Here is a 23,779-nt window from a genome sequence, read left to right on the forward strand (position 1 = left end):
ATGTAATCCAAGAGGTGACATTGCAAATTATAGGACGTAAGACCGAGAAAATAGATTGAATTATAAATTTTGGAAAGAAAATTACTTATTTATCAACGGAATTTGTCTTTGATAAACGCATAAGAATTAATACTAAAACAAAGAAAATTAACACAGTTTTAGGACCATTATCACAAATGGTTCGGGAGTTTGTACCGTAAAATGGAGATACATTTATGTAGACTTTCGGCAAGAATATCAATATAAGAAAAAAATAAATGGGATAGAAATGATGATGGAAATAGGATCACATTTGAGGAAGTGGAGAAAATGGTCAATAGATTGCAGTGCAATAAAGCAGCTGGGGTGGATGAAATTAAGTCGGAACTCTTCAAATACAGTGGAATGTCAGGTCTTAAATGGCTACACAGGATAATTGAAATGGCCTGGGAGTCGGGACAGGTTCCATCAGACTGGACAAAAGCAGTAATCACACCAATCTTTAAACATGAAAACGGAAAAGATTGTAACAACTACAGAGGTATCTCTTTAATCAGCGTTGTGGGTAAAATCTTCTCAGGTATTGTTGAAAGGAAAGTGCGAGTATTAGTTGAGGACCAATTGGATGAAAATCAGTGTGGGTTTAGGCCTCATAGAGGTTGTCAGGACCAGATCTTTAGCTTACAGCAAATAATGGAGAAGTGTTATGAGTGGAACAGGGAACTGTATCTATGCTTTATATATCTAGAAAAGGCATATGACCGGGTTCCTAGGAGGAAGTTATTGTCTGTTCTACGACATTATGGAACAGGAGGCAAACTTTTGCAAGCAATTAAAGGTCTTTACATGATAGTCAGGCAGCAGTTAGAGTTGACGGTAAATTGAGTTCATGGTTCAGAGTAGTATCGGGGGTAAGACAAGGCTGCAACTTCTCTCCACTGTTGTTCATATTATTTATGGATCATATGTTGAAAACAATAGACTGGCTGGGTGAGATTACGATATGTGAACACAAAATAAGCAGTCCTGCATATGCGGATGACTTAGTTGTGATGGCAGATTCGATTGAAAGTTTGCAAAGTAATATTTCAGAGCTAGATCGGAAATGTAAGGACTATGGTATGAAGATTAGCATCTTATGCACAGTATAGCAATAATAATGATTTAAATACAGGCCGTTTCTTTCCAAAAGTGAAGGTAACAACCAGACACACCGTTAATTGTTTCATTTCTTAGAAAACAGAGCTTCAGATGGCTGTTCACATTTATTTTGCTCCATTTACACATAGCTGACCACAAGATGTTACCCGTTTCCAGCAATAGCGAAATTTTCTTAGGTCGGTGTTACCTTCGAAATTCCTCCCACATATTAAGAATAATGGAAATGCTTTCATAGCGAACGCTATTCTGGCTAGTCAGGACACCACAATAAGTAAAGAAAGAGCGGATAGTACTATGGACTATAGTGGGACGCTACTAAGGATACCGAGAGATACTAAGGCGCAGGAGTAGCAGGCATGGTGCTTGATGCCCGTGGGGAGTTCCTAGGAATATTCAGACAGAAGGAAGAGTTGCAGATGAACTAACAGCTTAACTTTCTCGGGATGAAATGTAATGACACATTCTAGCTTCACGATCTACACTAAATGAAGGATCTGAAAATGATTAGTTTATGTAGGAGTATAATCAATGTAATTGGGAAAACTACATACTGACTTAGAGGCCTCAGAGTAAAGAAAAGGAAATTTTTTGTTTTATGCATTTAATAATAATTTTTACTTTACTGGAGAGGAGAAACCCATATGTTAATTCAGTGACTGATTTGCGACTTGCAGATATGTCTCGAGATCCAAGAGGTGGGTGGATGGACGGAGAAATGGGATGAAGCGGGAAAAGTTCCATACGCATACAAAGGTAAGTTAAGATTCTGTACCAACCAAGTGGAATGCTTAAGTCTTATTCAAACATTAATCACGAATTACACGTTTACTTGTTGAATGTTTACGTCAAAATTCAGTACCACTTCAGCGCCCACCTAAAAATGGTAATTCGAAATGTCCGGTTGCCATTTTCTCAACTGGCGGTTTTGAAATCACACAGAATAGTTTACCAACGCCTGGCTAACCACACATTGATTAATTGACGCAGGGGAGAAGGCAATGTGAAAGCTTCGTCTGAACGTGATCACGATTCATAAGAGAATTCATGTCTTTAAAGTAATGAAAATATTAAATTTAATAATATCCGTACGTAGGCGGTTGTTATGTTTTTATAGTAATATCGGATACCATTCAGTCGTAATTGTGTGTTGGACAAAAATTACTGTTGAATACTAACAATTATTTCGAATTATTACTGTAATGAAAATACGCTCATGTTTAGAAGAAACAGAACACCTTGAACGACTAGAGTAGGACATTCATATTCACATGAAATGTTATTAGTGTGTTGTGCAGAAATGGTTAGTATTTGAATCATGTCGACCAGAGGGTTAAAGGTCAACATCGATATCGCTGCGTAAGTGCACCTATCGGTAGAATGTGCCTGCGGTTCTCGATGTCGCTACAAACCGAAGGCAATGGGTCAGTGTGACTTGAGCAAAAGTGCAGGATGCCCCGCACACGTATGCGCGAATGGTACCATCAAATCAGTGAGTTTGAAAGAGTGAGCACTATTGGCGTGAGAGATTATGGTCTACCCATTCGGGAAATTGCTGCTCGCGTGGGACGAAGTGTTTCGGCAGTCAACGGGTGTGTGCATAATGGTTCACGGTAGGCCGTAGAACACGACGAGATGGGTCAGGTCGCACCACCCAGACCACCCCCTAAGAAAACCGACACCTCAAGCGCATGGCATTGCAGGACAGATCTGCCTCCTCTTCGCCATTCGCGCCTTATTAGCGTCGATAACATCACGCATGGAACAAGTTATCAGGACCCACAACAGACCATGTGCGTACTAGGCAACAGGATAGAAGCTGATCATTTCTGCAGAAACATACTAATGAACATTTCCTGTGAATATGAACGTAATATCTCTAATCGCTCAAGGCGTTCTGTTTTTTTTTTTTTCTGAACGTGAATGTATGATAGTGTGTGTGTGTGTTTTTCAAAAATCGAGGAACATTTTAAAAACTTTATTGTAGCCGAATGAATAGCATTACAAAGTAATATAACACATAATTTGAAAGAGTAAACATGTAACTCTTTTTTGACAACATTCACTCCACATACTCTCCATGTGGGAACCATGTATGCTCCTACAAACGTCGATGCCATAATGTAACTCTTGCCACACACGGGGCCAATATGTCTTCTGAGACTGTGGCTGTTGCTTGTTCAGTTCTCCATTTCAGTTCCACATCACCTGGAAGCGGATTGACATAAACAAGGTCCTTTACATAACCTAATAAAAATAAATCACAATGGATAATATCCGGGTCATAGAAGGCCATTTTAGCATTCATCTGTTGTTCCACCACAAGCAAGCCAACGATTGGGTAGCACTGTGTTCAGATACGCCCTAACATCACAGTGAAAATTTGCGGGTGCACCATCTAAGTTAAGGACAAAGTTCTCTGATTCTGTGGCGTTAACCAGTTCTGCAACATCTGAAGGAAGCACTCTCCAGTAACAGCTCTTGAAAGAAAAAAGACCCATAAAGTTTCTTGTGAGACATGGCACTAAAAATATTGATCTTCGGAGGATCTCACTAACGCTCAACAATGTTATGCGGGTTTTCTAATACCCAAATCCTACAATTGAGGCACTTTAGTTTCCCATTTGTATGAAATGTTTCCTCGTCAGAAAAAATTATCAATTTCACAAAACCATCGTTTTCAACCTTCAATATACAGCAAAATACTAGCAAGCAGAAAGCCTTCTCAGCTCCAAAAGACCCCATCTTGATTATGATACCATCTAGCGACCATACATGGAACAACACGTCACACAATGCAACGAGAAAAGATGTTATAGGTTTGCTCATTCAAATTATGTATATTGTTGCTTGGTAATGCTACTTGGCTCATTCGCTTCTAAAGTGGCCCTATATATATATATATATATATATATATATATATATATATATATATATATGTGTGTGTGTGTGTGTGTGTGTGTGTGTGTGTGTGTGTGTGTGCGCGCACATATGTACGCGTGTGTGTGTGTATGTGAGGGAGAAAGAGAGTAGGCAAATAAATGTATGTGTGAGTGGTGCATCCACCACTATGTGGGTAGTAGATGTTTATTACGATCTGGATGGACTGTGAGACACTGATTTTATACCTGTATCCTGGCCGCAGGTACTCAGTGGGTGGGCTTCGAGAATCCAAAGAGTGTACAGATCAAGATGGACTTCATCAAGGCGAAGGGCTACGGTGGCGCCATGACGTGGGCTATCGATATGGACGACTTCCGCGGGGTATGTGGCCCAAAGGACGCCCTCATCTCCGTCATGTACAACAACATGAAGGACTACATCGTGCCGGACATCCAGTACTCCACCACCAAGAGGGTGAGTAGTGAGGCCACCAGCGAAAAGTAGTTCAGCTTTTTATACGAGTCTGCAGGCTTACAAGGCGTTGTCATTGAAGGTAGAATCTTGCCGGTGATCACGAAGCGTAATTTACTGCGTCAAAATTCTTCTTCAGTACTAGGCGTCTTGATCCCACTATTGGGATATTCGTAAGAAGTCTTCTGATGTTCCCAGCTTGTTGCATCAACTGGGGACAGCGAAACGCTCCTGAACAGTATAACAACAGAGGGTTGGAAACGTCTAATATTCAAGAGGTTGTTTGAAGAGGCTTGATTGCCCAGAAGATTTTATTTTAAATTAATTATATTTTTCTCTACAGCTATGCGTAATAATATCGTAGCAGCAATAGAACTGGATAATAAAAAGAAAAGAAAAACCTGAAGGAGTAAAACACTTCAGAGTCTTCAGAACCAGAGTCAGTTTTACTATCGTATTTCTACACAAATTTAAATCAGTAATAAAAAGAAAAGAAAAACCTGAAGGAGTAAAACACTTCAGAGTCTTCAGAACCAGAGTCAGTTTTACTATCGTATTTCTACACAAATTTAAATCAGTAAACTAATGTACAGGAGACTCATCAAAATTTTCTTAAAGACCAGAAATACAACTGAAACAGATTATGTATAATCTTAAAAACATAAATTACTAATTGTTTACAGACCCCAGCGAAAATTGTCTACATTTTTCAACGAAGAACTAAAACATTTTACAGAATAATAACTTTTCTACATAAGGATTGAGAATAACTTTGACTTTTGGAACTACTAAGTTCATATTACGAAATATTTTGCCTTTTAGTTCTTTATAGATTTTCATGGAGGCGTAATGTGGAGTATGACTACCTGTTTGAGAGAAAGTGACAAGAGTCTCTCTTTGTAAATACGTTGCAAAGATTGAAAATTGTTTCCTGCACCTAAATCTGCATTTCTTATGAAGAGAAACGATTAATAACGGAATACAAGTATGCAAAATATTTACCTTTCCATACAGTGGTCACCACACATATTTTTCATAGCTTTTTTCTAGTGACAGAATTCTATTTAGACTGCCTGCTACCTCCAAACAATAATTCTATGCCCTACAATAGATACAAAATATCTGTGGTACTGCACTGAAAGTATCCTTGTCAGTAACCAAATACAGTATTGTCCCTGCAGATGCAACCTTGTTTGATTTATTTGCCAGGGAGTCAGGGAGTGTGAATATATGTGCACCATGATAGATATTTACTTCCCAAACGTATTCCCAAAAGTCTGACAGAATTAGTTTCGTTAAGAGTCTAATTTCTACAAGTAATTTCTAATTTATTTGAATACGACTTCAGAATTTCACACACCGCGTTAGTTGAATCTTTGTCGCGTTTAATTTCAATCAGTTTGAATCAGACGAACATTCTACAATGTGTGTCATATGTCTGATACTTGAAATAATTTGTTCTGTTATTTCATGTGTGATTTCAGATGTGGCATCTGAAAACAAAAATAAATACAAATTTATTTTTGGGGATAAATTATTTACTTAAAATAATGCCAACATTGGGGTTCGCTACAAAATTATTCTCTAGTGTAAGAAATAATTACTTGTATCTTATATAACAATTGGCCTTTGCTTTCTCACTCTCTCTCTCTCTCTCTCTCTCTCTCTCTCTCTCTCTCTCTCTCTCTTTGTCTGAGCCACATAAAAACATTACCCCTGATTTTGTATGTTTCTAATCACAAAACAGAAGGGAGTAGGATGCGCTATCACGGAAAACCCTGGTGTCCTTCCGGGACTTGTCCAATGTTAAATTAGTTATTTTCTACAAATTTAGTGACGGTACATAATGTACTGTTATCTTTCTGAAGACAATTCATTTCGTTGCGAGCATATTACATTTTTGTGTGAAATTCTGAATTTGAATTGCTAAAATTTTTCAAGTACAGTTGGTATGAATTCGAAGAGACCGGATGATAGTTTCCTAGCATTAGCTTTCACACTTTCTTGTGCAAGATTTTTACCTTAATTTATCTTAGAGCATCTGGGAAGAGTTCTTCTTTCTGTGATTGATAAATTATAGCAGACCCAAACATCACTATATCAACAAAAGATAACGAGCTAATTATAGTTTTTGTGCGAGTCTTGCGCGCAAAAATGGTTCAAATGGCTCTGAGCACTACGGGACTTAACTTCTGAGGTCATCAGTCCCCTAGAACTTAGAACTACTTAAACCTAACTAACCTAAGCACATTACACACATCCATGTCCGAGGCAGGATTCGAACCTGCGACCGTAGCGGTCGCGCGGTTCCAGACTGTAGCGCCTAGAACCGCTCGGCCACCCCGACCGGCTCTTACGCCCAAACCTACTATAAGAATCACATGTACATTGAGATGTTAGGTACTAATGCAGTGTAGTAAACCTCATGTAAAAACATAATGAGAAGTGAACTTAAGTATTTGTGTGTACGTATACACGTCTGAAGATGAGCAGAACGTGTTCGAAACTTCTAGCGTAATGTTAAGTTCAACACGAAATAAATCTAAATGCAACTGGTAGCAGTCTGACAAAACTATTTCACGATGTCAGTCTCTAGACTTTGCAACTACAGTACAGTCAATTACAAAGATCGACAAATGTTGACTTTTTGTCTGTGGTTTCCACGAAAATATGAATTTCTGACTAAATCGACTCCGTTGATTATAAACCTGAAGCCTGTTTCTCCACTACACGACGCTTTTCACCACCACCGTCATCATCGTCACCTCCGTCGTTGAAATCTGTACCCAATGAAATCGGAATGCAATTACAGGACGATGGATGCCAATTGGATCAATAAAATCATTAAAAAAGGCTCTTGACAGACATATGAATTTGAAGAAGCGTATATTATGGTGGACACTTTCCGTTTACGTTTGCCCATGAATGAACGCTTGATATCCTTCCTTTTGTGTGTCACATTTTCTTCACGTATGATGCACCAGCAGTAGTCAGACATCATGTTTATTTCCCAATGACCTTGATAACGATGTTCCAGTTTTAAGTTCCTGATGGAACCATTCATCATGTTCCTCTAATTTGTCAGCCAAATTTTCTTGAAAATTGTCTAAGTGTGACATTAGAAAATGTTATTTTAGAGAAGCCTTGCATCCTAACTGTTTAAATGACTGTAGCATATCTTCTACTATTTGCTTTTAATCAGGCTGCTTCTTCTGGTCAAGTAAACAATGTACAACATTTTTTTAAGCTTCTCCAGGCTTGCTGTTTTATTTCCGCCATGTATCTTCAAAGTAATCATCAGACATCAGCTCACGTATATCAGGTCCAACAAATATACCTTCTTCCAACTTTGCAGCCGATAGATTTGGGAATTGGCCACGCAGGTGTTGGAAACTATTTCCTGTTTTGTCCAGTGCTTTTACTTACTGCTTCATCAGTCCTATTTGATGTAAAGTGGAGGCAGTAAAACGTGATCTGGATTTACCAAACGTTTGTTCACAATGTTCTTTGATCCCACTATCAGGTTTTGCCTCTTAGGCCACTCTGTCTTACTCCAATGCCAACGTTATGCTCTGCTGTCCCATTCACACATATAGCAAGGCATCGTGATGTACCCTGCTTGCTGGACAACAGGAATGCCAATCACTTTAAAGCCACCACACATAAGCCACTGGTGTTCTTAATACTTTACATTTTGGAGAAGTACTTTCATGATGCCTTATGTCTCTATTACTATTGGAATTGATCCTAGTTCATTTCCAATAGGTAACAATATTGGTTTCAAACTTCGCTTTGAAGACTCTATAAATAATATCCGTTCTTACTCTCATACATCTGAGATCCCTCCTTCGTCACTAATCCGGCGACATCTTTACAAAACAGCATTAAATCATCTTCATCAAAAAATTCCCTAACTCTTTATCTCGATTTCTGTATATTGAATGTGATGTACCGTGTGCAAGTAAATTATTTTCACTGTGACCTGATCCCAGAAGTTGAGCTCCCTCTTTTGAGAGTCCCAAGTCTTTCACAAAATTGTTAAGCTCTGTTTGAGTAAGAGGTTTTGGGTTGCTATCGGTACCACACTCGGAATAATCATATTCACTACTTTCTTGAGTCACCTCTGGTTCAGAGAATTCAGATGTACCGTTGTGTTGGTGGAGAGAGGTCGGCAGCCCTGGATCAAGAGGGACAGGTCTAATTGCCGAATCTAAGTTCGGATACAAGATTGTGTTTTCCCGTCAATTTTGTTATAAAGAAATAAAAATCATCGACATTATTCTTCTGTTCGCGCCGTACCCCGGCAATAGCGAAGTTCAAACACTTAATTTTACCTTCACTCCACCTGCTTAATTGCTCCGCCTGTGTGACGCACAATGTGTGGAGCAAATGGCTTGTTCTGATCTCCGAGATTCATGCCGAAATAAGCAAAATATGATTTCTGCACAAACTGTGTTGTTTGTCGATTTCTTGTACTTATCACGTAGGTTCCATAGATACAACGAAATGTATCTGGGCTGTTCACACACTGCCTTCCTCATAGTTTTAACATGGCTTCAGTGAAATAAAACCATTCACAACAATGCATGCAAGCACCTTCTTCCAGCTGTAGCACTCACTCGCCGATTTCTGCTGGGATAACGGAACGTCAGCGTAGGATCTCACTATCCCCCTCTACTTCACTGACCTACAAAGAATGCAATGTTGCCACATTTCTGTAGTTGTGGACAAAACCTTTCCAGGTGTTACTGAAAGTAGGGTGCGAGTAATAGCTGAGGATGAGCTGGATGGAAATTAGTGTAGCTTCAGGCGGGACCAGATCTGCATCTACGTCTACGTGATTACTCTGCTATGCCTGGTAGAGGATACAATGAACCACCTTCAAGCTGTGTCTCTACCGTTTTATTCTCAAAAGGCGCGCGGGAAAAACGAGAACTTAAATTTTTCTTTGCGAGCCTTGATTTATCTAATTTTATCGTTATGATCATTTCTCTCTATGTAGTTAGGTAACAACAGAATGTTTCCGCAATCGGAGGAGAAAACTGGTGATTGAAGTTTCGTAAGAATATCCCATCGCAACGAAAAACGCCTTTGTTTTAATGATTGCCACTTCAATTCACGTATCATGTGTGTGGCATTATCTCCCCTACTTCGCGATAATACAAAACGAGCCGCCCTTCTTTGAACTTTTTCGATGTCATCCGCCAGTCCCATCTGATGCGGATCCCACAAACGCACAGAAATACTCCAAAATAGGGCGGACAAGTGTGGCGTAAGCAATTTCTTCAGAAGACCTGTTGCACCTTCTAAGTGTCCTGCCAATGAATCGCAGTCTTTGGTTTGCTCTACCCACAACATTATCTATGTGTTCGTTCCAGTTTAGGTCAATTGTAATAGTAATCCCTAAGTATTTAGTTGAATTTAAAGACTGCTAAAGGCTCTGGGCCGCTTATACCTTGCAATTATGTGATTGGAATTTAAATTACACTTCATAGCGTAGAGTTCGAAGCCAGTAGTCAGTTGTAAGGAGGGGTATCTGTGCAGAGACAACTGAGGATGATGGGAAAAAAATTGAAATCATTTTCATTTTCAGGATTGGAAAGTTAGTGAAGAGCACGACTTACTTTCCAAACGACAGAACCCATGTCGAGCTGTGTTATCGTTGCGGTAGCTGAAGACACATGAAGTCGTAGTCTGCCGATGGATCGTTGTTGCCAACCTCACGTCCTCACGTACCGCGCTTCTGAGTGAGTCCCCTTTTGCAGCCCGACTGGGACCGGCCGCCCCCCTGCGACGGCAAGAAGCCCGGTGCCGCCCCCGCTAGCACCACGACGCGCCGCCCGACCGCCGCCCCCACGCAGAGCACCACACGCCGACCAGCGCCGACCACCACCGCCGCCCCCTCCTCCTCGAGCAGCACGACCACGACGAGGAGAACCACTACCGCCTCCCGACCGTCCACGCAGCCGCCTCCGCCTCCGGCTGCCCCCGACGACAACGAGTTGCCGCCAGCCGCCATCGACTGCAGCGACGGCGACTTCGTGCCGCATCACGACTGCAGCAAGGTGCGTCATCCCATTCCCCCCACCTGCTGTCTTGTCTTCTTACACTTGCTTCCGTCATGGCTGTTCTGCCTGGCACGAAGCAGCCACCCAAATTTCTGTTCCTGTACTACTCTCTTCATCTCAAATACGCACCCAACGTCCTCTGTCACTGTTTGTGTGGAGAATGAGTCAAATATTTTTACCTGGTGATGGGTTCAAGGTATCGAAATGCTTCTTGGCAAGCGATAGTTGTAGGGGAGCACGAGATTTTGTGGCTCGTTTAATCCTCTCAGCTCGCGCATCAACGAGAAATTGAATCAAATATGGCTTTCTAAATGAACGATATAACTTCGTAGCGGCATTCAAAAGATCTCGAAGAGGTGAGTGCCGTAGTATAACTCTTGTTGCTTTTTTTTTAGTAGAAACTTTTCGGAAATTCATCCGAGAAATGCGCTAAATCTGAAAGTCGAGATGGCCGGAATCAACTGTACTGTGGCCGGTTTTACACTACCAAATTTCTTTGTCAAAGATGCGATCAAATATTCCGTCAAATATATTTGACAAAGATCTTTGACGTAGCGCTAGAAGGGGTATTACACTGTCATAATATTTTTCATCAAAGTTCAAGATGGCTGACAACAACAACTTGTAATGAACCGCAACAGTTGCGTGTACCACATTTGCACTGTGTGCACGTGCGGAAGAGAAGCGGGGGAAAAAAAGGAAACGTACCTGGGTGAAGCCGTGGGTTTTACCGACGACACGATAAAAGCATTCAACAAAACTTGTTACACGAGCTTATAGTGGAGGACGTCAAGTCGTACATCAATTACTTAAGAATGGATAAGCATACATTTCTGTATATGCTGAGTGAAGTGTATCCTCATATCACAAAGCACACTATTCACTTAAGAACTGCTACATCTGCAGAAGACAGGCTCACTATAACACTCCGATTCCTTGCTAGATGAGACGGTTATGTTAGGTTAGGTTAGGTCAGGTCAGGTCAGGTCAAGTCAGGTCAGGTCAGGTCTCCAATCTTATTAATCTACTTTTGTATTCAGGGTGCCTCACGTTGTAAAGCGCCTCATCAGGTTCATACATCTCTATTAATTTTGTAGTTGTCGGCAAACACCAATTGTATTTACTGGCAATGTTTATAGAAACACTACAGACTACAGAACGCTGCAGCGATGCTAGCGCTCCATGTGGTAGCATGTCACATTGCAGTGAACAGAAGACAAGCGACTTCTTTGATCAAATCTACAGCGAGGCCCTAGATTTGATCAAATATTGGACGACATTTGACAAAGTTCCCTGTTACACCATCAAATATCTTTGACAAAGAAATCTGAGTGTAATACCGGCCTATGCGAACTGGCCTCTTCTACAGGATAATTTTGCTTAGTGGGTACAAACTGAAGGAAACCGTACCTGAGAGAGTTAAAAGCTACAAATATCATATTACCATATGGCAGGAAATGTGTTCAGAGGCAGTTACAGCCACTTGAAGGTGCAGATAAGATCTATGGCAGCGTAGGTTTCAGTGGTTGAAAGCACATATGTGAACACACCAGACAAGTGGTAGCATTCTGAATGTGTTAGTGTTTTAGCCCCCACTCAAGAGGGCAATGAGTTGGAGCACTATCAACTGCTAGCCTAGGAAGGACACGCCTTCCAACAGGGAAGGCAGGGTCAGCCGCAGGAAGTGCATTTATGCTCGTCCGTCATGCGCTGTGGACGGATGACTGGTCCTACGAGGAAGTCGCCAATAATCCCCGCCCACATATTCAAGCTGAATTGGTGCTGATGGTTTGCTGCCACTGTACCATGGGGATTCTCCACAGCGCACAGATGGATGCAGCTTAGGATAACGGTACCGTCGCTCATATATGTAGCTTCGTCTGTGAATACGATGAATGGCCTGTGCGACGAATCAATGACAACACCGTCGCCGCAGAGGTAAGCCTATAGGTAATAAGACCTAGAAGCCTTGTAAGTGATACGGATGGTGGCAGTTGTCATGGATAATGGTCTACAAGGTCGTCTGACGGATCACCTATCTGGTGCTGATATCTGATTCACTGTCACAGATCTTGAACCTGATCCTTCAAGTGGGTGTATCTTTATTGGAAGGCATTTCCTGCCAAATGTCCATATGACCTTTTTTGCTTCTTATTCCTTCAGCTATCGTTTCCTGCCGTTTGTCCCCATTTACCAAATTCAACCTATACAAGGTGAATCACCTAAAACTTGCACCACAAACATTTCGTAAATGGAAAGTGCTGCTGATATGCGGTTTTCACAGAATGGACTGGTAGTCAGGGGCTCGTACTGTTAGCCAATCAACAGATTGTAATAACACTTAGAAAATATGTTTTTGCGCAAACATACATTTTTAAATGTAAATTTCCTATTGGCATTAACAAACTAAACGTAGGATTAATTAGAATGTCATTGGTGTCTCCTGCAGGATGCTAGTGCGAGACGTTTACGAGATATCATTTTTTTTTAAATTCCCACACCAACACTTGTACAATATCTGAGGTAGCACAATTCAAGAACAACACAAGTACATACATCAGTTATGTGGATTGCTGACCAGTGACGAGACAACTGATCATCAGAGGTTGTGTTCAAGATGACCATCGGCAGCGGAAATGCACGCTTCCAGTCTGTTAAGGACACGGAAAAAAAAGTGCCAAGGGAAAAAAAAACTCTGCGATAGTTGGTCGGGTGGTAAGGGCAGCAGCGATTTTATTACTGTTTGCGACAGGTCAAGCAAGGGTAGGCTTTGTTACGAGTGGGTATCATGCAGGTGACTTTGTGCGGTAGTTTTACTCGGCGGCTGCTGCTGGGTGCCGGTGTTGGTTTCTCGGTCAGCGTCAGCATACATGTAACAGGTTCGTCATCATTTTGTGTCCGATAGGTCATATATCGGATTATCAGTGTAGGGTAGTATTGGCGGTTTGTTTGTGCGTTAGCGTGCGAGCTTTTCGACTTCCCTGCTGTAGCTTGTTGGTCGGCTTTAATAGCAGCTGGCATGTCCAGTCAGTGTTGCTGATTTGCAGGGGCTTACCGAAGGTGTCGCTTTCGGGTGTGTGTTAGTTCGCGATAGGTGGTTATGCCCTATCTAGTAGAGTCTTTGGCCGCTTATGCTTCCATCCACGGATCATAAGCCAAAGAATTATTGTAGTTCTTAACGTTCTCCATCTGAATTTTGTTTCTAAGTAAGCTTATTCATTATGGATTCTGTAAATTGCGATAACTGGATAAAAGTGAAATGCATCTACAGCTAGCTGCGACGAATTGCTTCGTTTTCATGAACTGGTTATAGAGCCATTTCGTGGCATGCGGAAGTTTAAATGTTCATTCTGAGAGCGTGGTGTTGGACGGCGGAGATCGATTCATTGTGACATGGAGATAGGACACATTTCCATGTATCGCCTAGTGTGTCTAGTCCACCCATCGTTTGATGTGGAACGGCTTCATCTGGCACTGGATTGTCTTAGGGTCTTAATATAATGGCCGAAGATGCTAGGTGTGACATACTACTTAACAGAGATTTTTAACAGCTGTAAACGGCATGAGCTGTCCAAGCAAAAAAAAAACTCACTTTTTTGGTTGTTTATGGGAAAAACTCTCTTTTTTAATATTATCCATTGTTTTCCAGTGTTTCGTCCGCACCTGTTTTACTTTCGTAAAATGAAGAACAAACCGCCTTCAGTCACAAGTTGTGTTTATTTACTGCACTATGAATTTCGAGCCCTGGAGGCTCATCTTCAGGTGCTTTTTAGTGATTTACATCAGGTATTTTTAGTTGTTTGCCTGTTGATATTACATTTTTGTGTTACAACATGCTATATTGTAGATATAAGTTTAACAGCGTTAATAATATGAAACTAACTTACAGTTTAACATTGTATGATGTCTGCTTCTGTTGTGCAGTTGGTTTACACAATACACATCTTTAATTTTGTAGTACATACATAGTCACACACTTTTTCGCACATTGTAGTAGCAGAACGTAAACATGCCAAAGATTCTCGTTCATACTGATGTTCTACTTCTAAATATAATCGATTTTCTTGTTTCAGAGAAGATAATATGATATAGTATTACTAGTACACAGGTATTATTAAAATAATTATTTGGCACCATGTTGTAGGTTGTCAGCTGTTTGTACTATTATAGATTTGATTTCACAGGAAAAAATAAACTTTAAAAGATGTAGAAAAAATTGTGGCTGTTAAACTCTGTTTGTTCATTCAACAAGTTTTCTGAATATTTTTCTTTGTGTAGCATTATTTCTAACTGTTCTAGTAGATTAAGTTTTTTACTGTTGGGTTCTGTGTGAAGTACAGTTAGGCTGTTGTGGATGTCGTCAAGTCTGTGTTTATTAATATACATGTGGTTAGTTAATGTAGATTTTTCAAAATGGTTTGTCGAAAGGCGTCAGTGTGTTTTTTGTACCGTGTGTGGAAGGTTCTTCCAGTTTTTCCTATGTAAAATGCAGGGCAACTGTTACATTTTAATTTATATATTCCACTGTGTTGTGTTATTGGCTTGTTTGTGTTCACTCCGTGAGGTAAGTGGTATCCAAGTTTGCGGTTTGTGGAGAAAGATGTTTTAATATTGGTTTTGGTGAAACAAGGAAATCGATTATATTTAGAACATCTGTATGAACGAGAATCTTTGGCATGTTCACGTTCTGCTACTACAATGTGCGAAAAAGTGTGTGGCTATGTATGTACTACAAAATTAAAGATGTGTATTGTGTAAACCAACTGCACAACAGAAGCAGACATCATACATTGTTAAACTGTAAGTTAGTTTTATATTATTAACGCTGTTAAACTTATATCTACAATATAGCATGTTGTAACACAAACATGTAATATCAACAGGCAAACAACTAAGAAAACCTGATGTAAATCACTAAAAAGCACCTGAAGATGAGCCTTCAGGGCTCGAAATGCATAGTGTAGTAAATAAACACAACTTGTGACTGAATGCGGTTTGTTCCTCATTCTACAAAACTCTTTTTCGTACCTCGTCCCTCAATTCTGTGCGCTCGCAGAACTCTGCGTGAACGCCAGTAAATTGTCCACTGACTGCGTTGGTATGTGTGACACTGTATGTGTGTGTCTGTTGCAGTACTACCGGTGCGTGTACGGGAAGCCGGTGGAGTTCAGCTGCTACGAGGGCACCGTCTGGAACCCACAGCTGCGCGTCTGCGACCGCCCCAACGATGTCCACCGGACAGACTGCTCCATGGCCAAACTGCACTCATAGTTCACCAGCGCCTGTCACAGCTTCACCTCTAACTTATTACTCCCTAGTTTCTGTATCACATCCAAACCACTCTCAAATAAACCATTTCTTTTTCCAAATGCCTTGTTTTCTTTCTGTTAGTCAAACTTCCAGAATAGCTCAATTTATTACAGGACTCTTGTTCCACCTCAAAAGCAGAAAAGGTAACTAACACTGAGGTTTCTGTATCGCTTCCAGAAGTATGGGGTCTGAACTGAGAGAAGTCACTGAGGCCAGGATTTAAGAGTGGCGTGATGAAGGTTGCGGATGGAAGGGGGCTGAATTCTGCCCGCTAGCACTCTTCTTCTTCTCCTTCTTCCCTTTTTTGTGAGCGCTTACTCATTCATTCAGTCGAGTCCCACATCCTATTCTATAAAGCTCATGGCGGAAGAGAGTTTTGATGGGTGTGTAACAAATCAAGATATAGATTAACAGATGGAAGAAGCCCCTGTAGCCTTCCTCTGTAAAGTTTAGTAACAGTAAACAATGAGTAGTATTAATAAAGCAGGTCAGCAGCTGGAAGCAGTTAATTCCATAAATTATCTAGGGGTACGCATTAGGAGTGATTTAAAATGGAATGATCATATAAGGTTGATCGTCGGTAAAGAAGATGCCAGACTGAGATTCATTGGAAGAATCCTAAGGAAATGCAATCCGACAACAAAGGAAGTAGGTTACAGTACGCTTGTTCACCCACTGCTTGAATACTGCTCAGCAGTGTGGGATCCGAACCAGATATGGTTGATAAAAGAGATAGAGAAGATCCAACGGAGAGCAGCGCGCTTCGTTACAGGATCATTTAGTAATCGCGAAAGCGTTACGGAGATGATAGATAAACTCCAGTGGAAGACTCTGCAGGAGAAAAGCTAAGTACGGGCTTTTGTTGAAGTTTTGAGAACATACCTTCACCGAGGAGTCAAGCAGTATATTGCTCCCTCCTATGTATACCTCGCGAAGAGACCATGAGGATAAAATCAGAGAGATTAGAGCCGACACAGAGGCATTCCGACAATCCTTCTTCCCACGAACAATACGAGACTCGAATAGAAGGGAGAACCGATAGAGGTACTCAAGGTACCCTCCGTCACACACCGTCAGGTGGCTTGCGGAGTATGGATGTAGATGTAGATGTAGATATGATTGGTAATTACTTCTGGTTTACTTTATACACAGTATTAAATAAATGATTCTATATTTTGGGGAGTGGTATACAGACCGGACACAAGACAGGAAGTCTAGTAAACGTGGGCTCTAAAATGCATACCTTAAGAGATATGAACACTTGTTCAACTTTGTTACTGTGAAACACATCTCTTCCACTGCAAGCTCTTTGCTGTTCGCAAAAGACTTACCGAATGGAGTAAACAAATAAAGACAAATTCTTCTGTTATTGTTCGTAGATACAGCATGCAATAAACGTCTGTTGGTGTTGTTACTGCAACCCGTATTCGCAGTTCCAGATAAGTACAGCGCGTACATTAGCTCTAATGGAACCAGTCTGTGGTTTGATACGTTTTTGAAAGGTTTTTACGTTGTAGTTTTATCTTTGCGCTTACCATTATAGTGGAAACCTATTATTCCACAAGGGAAACGGCAGCGATGATCTTCTGTGATATTCTGGCGCATGGGAGCAACCGTCGAGCCCGTGTTCTTTACGCAGAAAAATACCCAGAATTCAGGGTACCATGTGCATAATAATTCACCCATCATTTCTTGCGACTACCACACTCGGCTCCATACCTCCAACAACGGCGGATCGTGGCAGAGCTTGCATCATCTGTACTCCTGTTGTCGAGACAGGAGTGTTGAAACGAGTGAGAGAAGATCATGGAGCTTGTGTGCGTAGAATTTCGGCGTCTATCGGGGTTACTCATCCTCCAGTATGCGAAATCTTTCTTGAACAGTTGCTACATCCATATCATGTACAGCGTGCGGGCCACAAGATCAGCATGCCGGAATATAGTTCTGCCAATGGCTGTTCCAGAGATGTGGTCAAGATCCACTTTTCACAACGAGGATACTACTCATAGACGAGGCTGGTTTCAAGCGAGATCGGAGTGTCACTTCTCATGACCAAAAAGTGTGGGTTGATGCAAAACCACAGGCAATGAAGAATCAAGGCGTCAGAGCCGATTTTCAGTTAATAAATGGGCAGGAATTATTAGCGACAGACTAATACAAGATTACATGCTTCCAAACAAGTCGACTAGTGAAAAGATTTGTCACGTCCTATCAAACGACATGTCTGTTCTGCTAGAGGAGGTACTATTCAAGCGGCTGGAGATGTGGTTCACACACGATGGAGTACCATCCCCGAGGACATCTCACATAGACGTTTGACACTCGAGTGCTATCTTCAAAAAAATCCCGTCATTTCTTTTGCTGCATATGACATATACAACGCATAAATCACAATATATATACACCTTTTACGATAGTATTTTAAGGAAATGTGATAAATAAATGCAGATGTACTTCATTTTGCTCTTGTACTAGCCACAAACCTAGAAAACTGCTGGTAAACTCTTGTAAAAGAAAGAAAACGTAGGTAGAGGTACCTAAATTTCAAGAAACATACCGTAATAATAAAGTTTAAGTACAAAAGCGAGTTTGCAGGTCATTTTTGTAAATTTTCCTTGAATAATTGGAAAACTACGGCCTCTACCAAAAACATGTCTCAGTGCAAAATTTAACAACATTAAATTTCCTAGATAAAGGTACTGTACATTTTTTCTGTAGAACTAATAGTTTGCACGTAGCAAGTGAGCGAATATGACAACATTGCACCTGGTATTTGGAAGTGTTGCGAGTTGCATAGAACACTGTGGTAGGGGCAGCTGAAACACCCTATATAATAACATTATTACAGTAACGAATCATTCTTCATAGAAGTCATTCCTCAGTGCAGTTTGCATTTGTTGAAATATACACAAATATTAGCATCAATAATATAGTTCTATCTGTATTTTATGTTATGACTAATGAACTGTCAACATAATTTTGTTGTGGATAAATGATGGTCTGAGAATTGTTTAGGGCAGAAAATATCTTCTGATATATCTATAATCAGTTACTTAACCTATTCAAATTTGTTCTTAGGAGAATGTAGACAAACAATTAGATAAATGTTGCACTACTTAAACAACTCAGAATCTACTGTAATGTTAAGAATAGACACTGCATACTTCTTAGACGACTGGAGCACACTATTTTCGAATAACTTACAATGAAACTGGTAATTTGTCTCCTACTTCGCATCGTGTCATCGGAGCATGGACTGCCACTCACTTTCAAACAACTACGGACATTGTTAAACAGTTTCGCAGGTACCCTTGACAGATTGTCGAAGCACTCTGAATTAAGAATGTCGGCTGCATTAACCGGTTGTATTAGCATATCCATACGACAGCGATCGAAATGATTGAGATCTGGCGAACGTCGATCGTATCTTGCATAAACTATTCGTCTCCTCTTAATTGCTGGGGTAGAAACTGTAAGAAATCCACACGGGCATTCTGAATAATTTTCTGTTATACAAAACTGTGCAATAAAAATGTAAATGGCCCTACACACGCAGTTTGCAAATACTTGCTATTTCATTTCTTCCAAACGGTGCATTGTGAAAAAACAGTCGTGAATATAAAAACAAGGATTTGCAGCTTGTAAAATAGAGCAAAAATTCTTTTGTGATTTTGACTGGCTGGCAAAAGGCATTCCAAGCGCTTATGATAACATTATAGGATAAATCATGAATTAGGGTTTGGTGTACAAGTGAATATCGATGGACCTCAATCTATTCCATGGCAGGACTGTCGTCTGCCTGAAAACTGTCAATAGAAGGACATAGACGTCACAGCTGCTTGTTGGGTCAAAAAGAGTAAATTTACCCCAGCGGCCGGGAGCAGACACCGAAAATCGCCTATCGAAACAGATTAAAGTTTTGGAGCAAGTTTAAGTAAGGTCAGAGTGGCAACTCAGTGGTAAGTTCACAACCACCACGAATTTCACGGTCGCTTAAAAATTTGGATACGCTGATTTGTTGACACCATTACTAAGAATGCGCTCACCATGGAGAATAGTCCTTTTTGAATATCACCGTTTTGCATCGCGACTATATTTAGTGTTTCACTGAATGACGACTGTATCGCCCCCCCCTCCACCCCCCTCCACCCCCCCCCCAAAAAAGAAAATCTAATATACCCTTCATAGTGTGCTGAGATGCTCACCCTATCGTACTGTCTACCGTTCCCTCCAGTCTACGCAGGTATAAGCACATTGTGTTGAACACTAGCGAATTATTCTGTGATTGCTCATTCACCAGGGTAAACGAGGCTTAATAATTCCGTGCTATTCTGTAGAATGATTAATAACAAACTGAAAAGAATAGCTGATGCCTTCCTACTAGAGGAACAAAGTGGGTTCAGAAAGGATGATCAAGCTGTCGCGATATTACACTAGTGCGGCCTATAACTGAAAAGCGACGTAAAAAATAATCTGGACACTTACATTGCATTTGCAGATTATGAAAAACCGTCGATAGAGTGAAAAAGTATATATTGTGAAATATTATGGAACGCCGAAGTTATGCTAAACATTTAATACAACAGATGAGAAGTTTGTATTTATATTACGAAATGTTGATTAATACAGGCGAAGAGAGAACAGGACCAATAGTATTTGACAGAGGATGGTGACAAGGGTCCTATCCCTCACACAGTTTATTTAATGACATTGTTAGACACTGGAAACAAGTAATTCACACATAAATAATATTAAATCTAAGAACCACACGTTTAAATACTCCTCTTTGCCGATGACTAAACAATTTTACAAAAGGAGGAGGATTATCTAAATTTGCTCCACATCACCCAGACTTAATAGGCAAACTCTTTAACTCTAAAGTAGCAAAAAATAAAACCAAAGTTATGCCCTTTAAAGGAAAATATACAGTACCATCTAAAATAATGCTGAATGGAAAATCAGTTAAACAGCTATCTCACTTTCAGCGATTAACATGTTATATAAGTTATGAATATTTTAATTGGATTGGAATCCATTTGATCAATATGATAATGACATCTCCAACAAGCGAAACAAGCTTCAAATGATACATAGAACATTAACCAATAAAATCAGAAAAGAAAGAGAGATAAAATTCTGTAAAATAATGGAAAGATCTATGTTCACATACCTAAGTGAAAACTGGACAGTAAATAAGAAAGACCAAAAAAATATGCGGTCAGCTGAAATGCGATTTTTAAGAAAGGTAAAGGAATATTCTCTGAGAGATCAAGTAAAGGAATCAGAAATAAGGAAAGAATTAAATGCATATCGGTTCCATCCCAGCTTATGAATATTTTTGTATGAAAACTGACGTGGTTGCTGAGCCTACTTTAGTACAAGTAAAGCTCTTTCACGTGTCTGATAAGACATTTGATGACTGCATGTTATATACAGACGCTTCTTATTCTTATTTAATGCCCTTCAACGGCAATTGACGGATAAAGCTTATCCTACTATATTCTTGCGTAATCTGATGATGACTCACAAGGGCAAAGCCCGTAAATGCTATTAATAAAAACAATTTTGCAACTGAGACTGTTTTCAATCAAGAATTAAATAGGTTGTCCATGAATGAAAGAACAGAATATGGGATAACAGCCGCGCGGGCTTAGCCGAGCGGTCTCAGGCGCTGCAGTCATGGACTGTGCGGCTGGTCCCGGCGGAGGTTGGGGTCCTCCCTCGGGCACGGATGTGTGTCTTTGTCCTTAGGATAATTTAGGTCAAGTAGTGTGTAAGCCTAGGGACTGATGACCTTAGCAGTTAAGTCCCATAAGATTTCACACACTTTCTTTTTTTTAACGGGATTACAAAATGGAAGAAGCACATTGAAAGAATGGGGGCAGAAAGGAAAGGATAGTCAGACATTTAACGGACTACAGATCTAAAGGAGAGATACAGAAAGACCAAGAGAAAGGTGGCTTTTTTTAAAACAGAAAAGGCTATAAAGTCTACTCCTTAAGTGAAGAGAAGACGTTTCTGCAAAACTATCAAAAAACTCGGAACGCGCTCTTGAGTGATTTGACCAGAAATCTATCCTTGGAGGTCGTATGTAACCGTAGCTGATGATTGTCTTCCGTCAGAAGGATGATGTCTTTCAGCAACATAGCCCACCTTGCCATGAGGCAATAGGCATGGAAGTGGTTTGGAAATTATTTCACTGTACTCTAAGCTCCTCGTATCTCCAACCAATTGATCATTTTCATCGTCACATTGCGACGTTGTGTAAGGGATATTCTGCGGAGCAGTAGCTTATTTAACCAGCATCCCATACGAGCAAATCAGTTGTGACTTTGCCTTTGGTTACTCGTATCTTAGGTAACTGGGGAATGCATGCCTCTGTTTAAAATAATAGTTTCATAATGTCTTAGGGTGAGCCGCACACATCTGCTTTCATGTCTGGCAGCTACCTCGCTGTAAATAATAACCTGTAGCTGTGACCCTGCAGTCAAAAAGTGTGTGCATTGTCTAGCATTACGAATTAACAGAATATACAGAAATATTAAATAGAAGAGAAATGAAGAACTAATAAAATGGTTTTGTTGTAACGTCAGTAATTGATGTAGAGGACACCAGAGAAGAATAGATCTGGAAAAGGCCTTCAACTGTGTCCAAGATCAGGTTATCTGGCATGTATTCCGATCTCAGAGTGTCCCTGAAGCCTACGTCCGATGGGTCCAACTGCTGTATCAACATGTCTCCTCCAATGTACAATGTGCAGTGAGAACATCGCCCCCTTTTACTATCAATGTCGGAGTACATCGTGGTTAGCACTGCCACCTCTACTGTTTATACTATGTATGGACACTGTGACGTACAACCTACAGTCAGCCCACCTTTGGTCGCTCCTATGTGCTGACGATGTTTCAATGACAAGTGGACGCCGTGAAGACCTCCACGAACAGACGCAACAATGGAATCAACGACTTGGTGAATTTAGCCTCCGACTGAATATCAAGAAGACGGAATACATGGAGTTTGGTATTCAAACTGATGGGGCCACCGAGGTCGGCGTAGACGACCTGAAGGAAGTGGGACAATTCAAATATCTTGGCTAATTCGTATGCAGTGATGTTAAATTCTACCGGATGTCCGTGGCCGTATTAACACAACCTGCATGAAATGGCGCCAGATGATTGGCGTCCTGTCTGATGGCCGTGTGCCTTTATAGGACTGTAGATACGCCCAATCGCACTTAATGGGTCGCAGTATTGGCCAACGACAACGAAGCGTGAGCAGACTCTCCACGTTATGGAAACGCGTAGGCTCCGATGGTCTCTTAGGCGACCTGCAGTTGCACCCATGTCAGACAAACTACAGGAAAACAGGTTAAGATGGTACGGACACGTCATGCGCAGTAAAGCAGACTCGGTGAAAGTACGAGAATGGTAGCAGAATCCCCAAGCTAAACAGTCATCCAAGACGCACGAAAAACTATGACCATTTCGTGATCACAATACGCAAGATATTCGCCAGCTCAAAATAATTCAGATTTACACATTACCACACGAGAGATAGAGAATAAGAATTCATACTCTGTCTATTGTTAGTTGCGTAATGTAAGCGGAAAAGTTAAACTTCTGCACTGATGTACGTTCGGATCTCGCGAGGTAAAGTATTGTAGCGGATCTTCGTCACCCTTCGACCAATAACACGCGTTACCACAAACGGGTCTGCCTTCTTCAAGATTAAACGTAAAAGTGGACATAATTTTTCCTATGAGTGCACCACTCAAAAAGTGTCTAAGTGTCTCCACTTGACTCCAGCAGTGTTCCGCCACTGTCTAACTCTCACTGGCTGAACAACATCCCCACCAAAAACACTTCGTTCGTAAGATCTACAGACATGATTTTGACTCAGCTTTCCCACTT

The 23,779-nt window shown here is 40.7% G+C and overlaps 1 protein-coding gene across 1 annotated transcript in view; it reads left to right on the forward strand.

The window, feature by feature from the left end:
* LOC126281236 (endochitinase-like) overlaps window positions 1-15,928 on the forward strand; it is an 87,899-nt gene extending 71,971 nt beyond the window's left edge. The window contains exons 8-11 of the mRNA XM_049980008.1: window positions 1,815-1,893; window positions 4,283-4,494; window positions 10,257-10,556; window positions 15,693-15,928. Coding sequence (XP_049835965.1) covers window positions 1,815-1,893; window positions 4,283-4,494; window positions 10,257-10,556; window positions 15,693-15,830 — 729 coding nt within the window. The 3' untranslated portion in view covers window positions 15,831-15,928. The remainder of the gene's footprint in view (window positions 1-1,814; window positions 1,894-4,282; window positions 4,495-10,256; window positions 10,557-15,692) is intronic.
* Window positions 15,929-23,779: the final 7,851 nt, after the last annotated feature.

This window comes from Schistocerca gregaria, chromosome 7, assembly GCF_023897955.1.
Source record: "Schistocerca gregaria isolate iqSchGreg1 chromosome 7, iqSchGreg1.2, whole genome shotgun sequence".
NCBI classification, from domain to species: domain Eukaryota; kingdom Metazoa; phylum Arthropoda; class Insecta; order Orthoptera; family Acrididae; genus Schistocerca; species Schistocerca gregaria.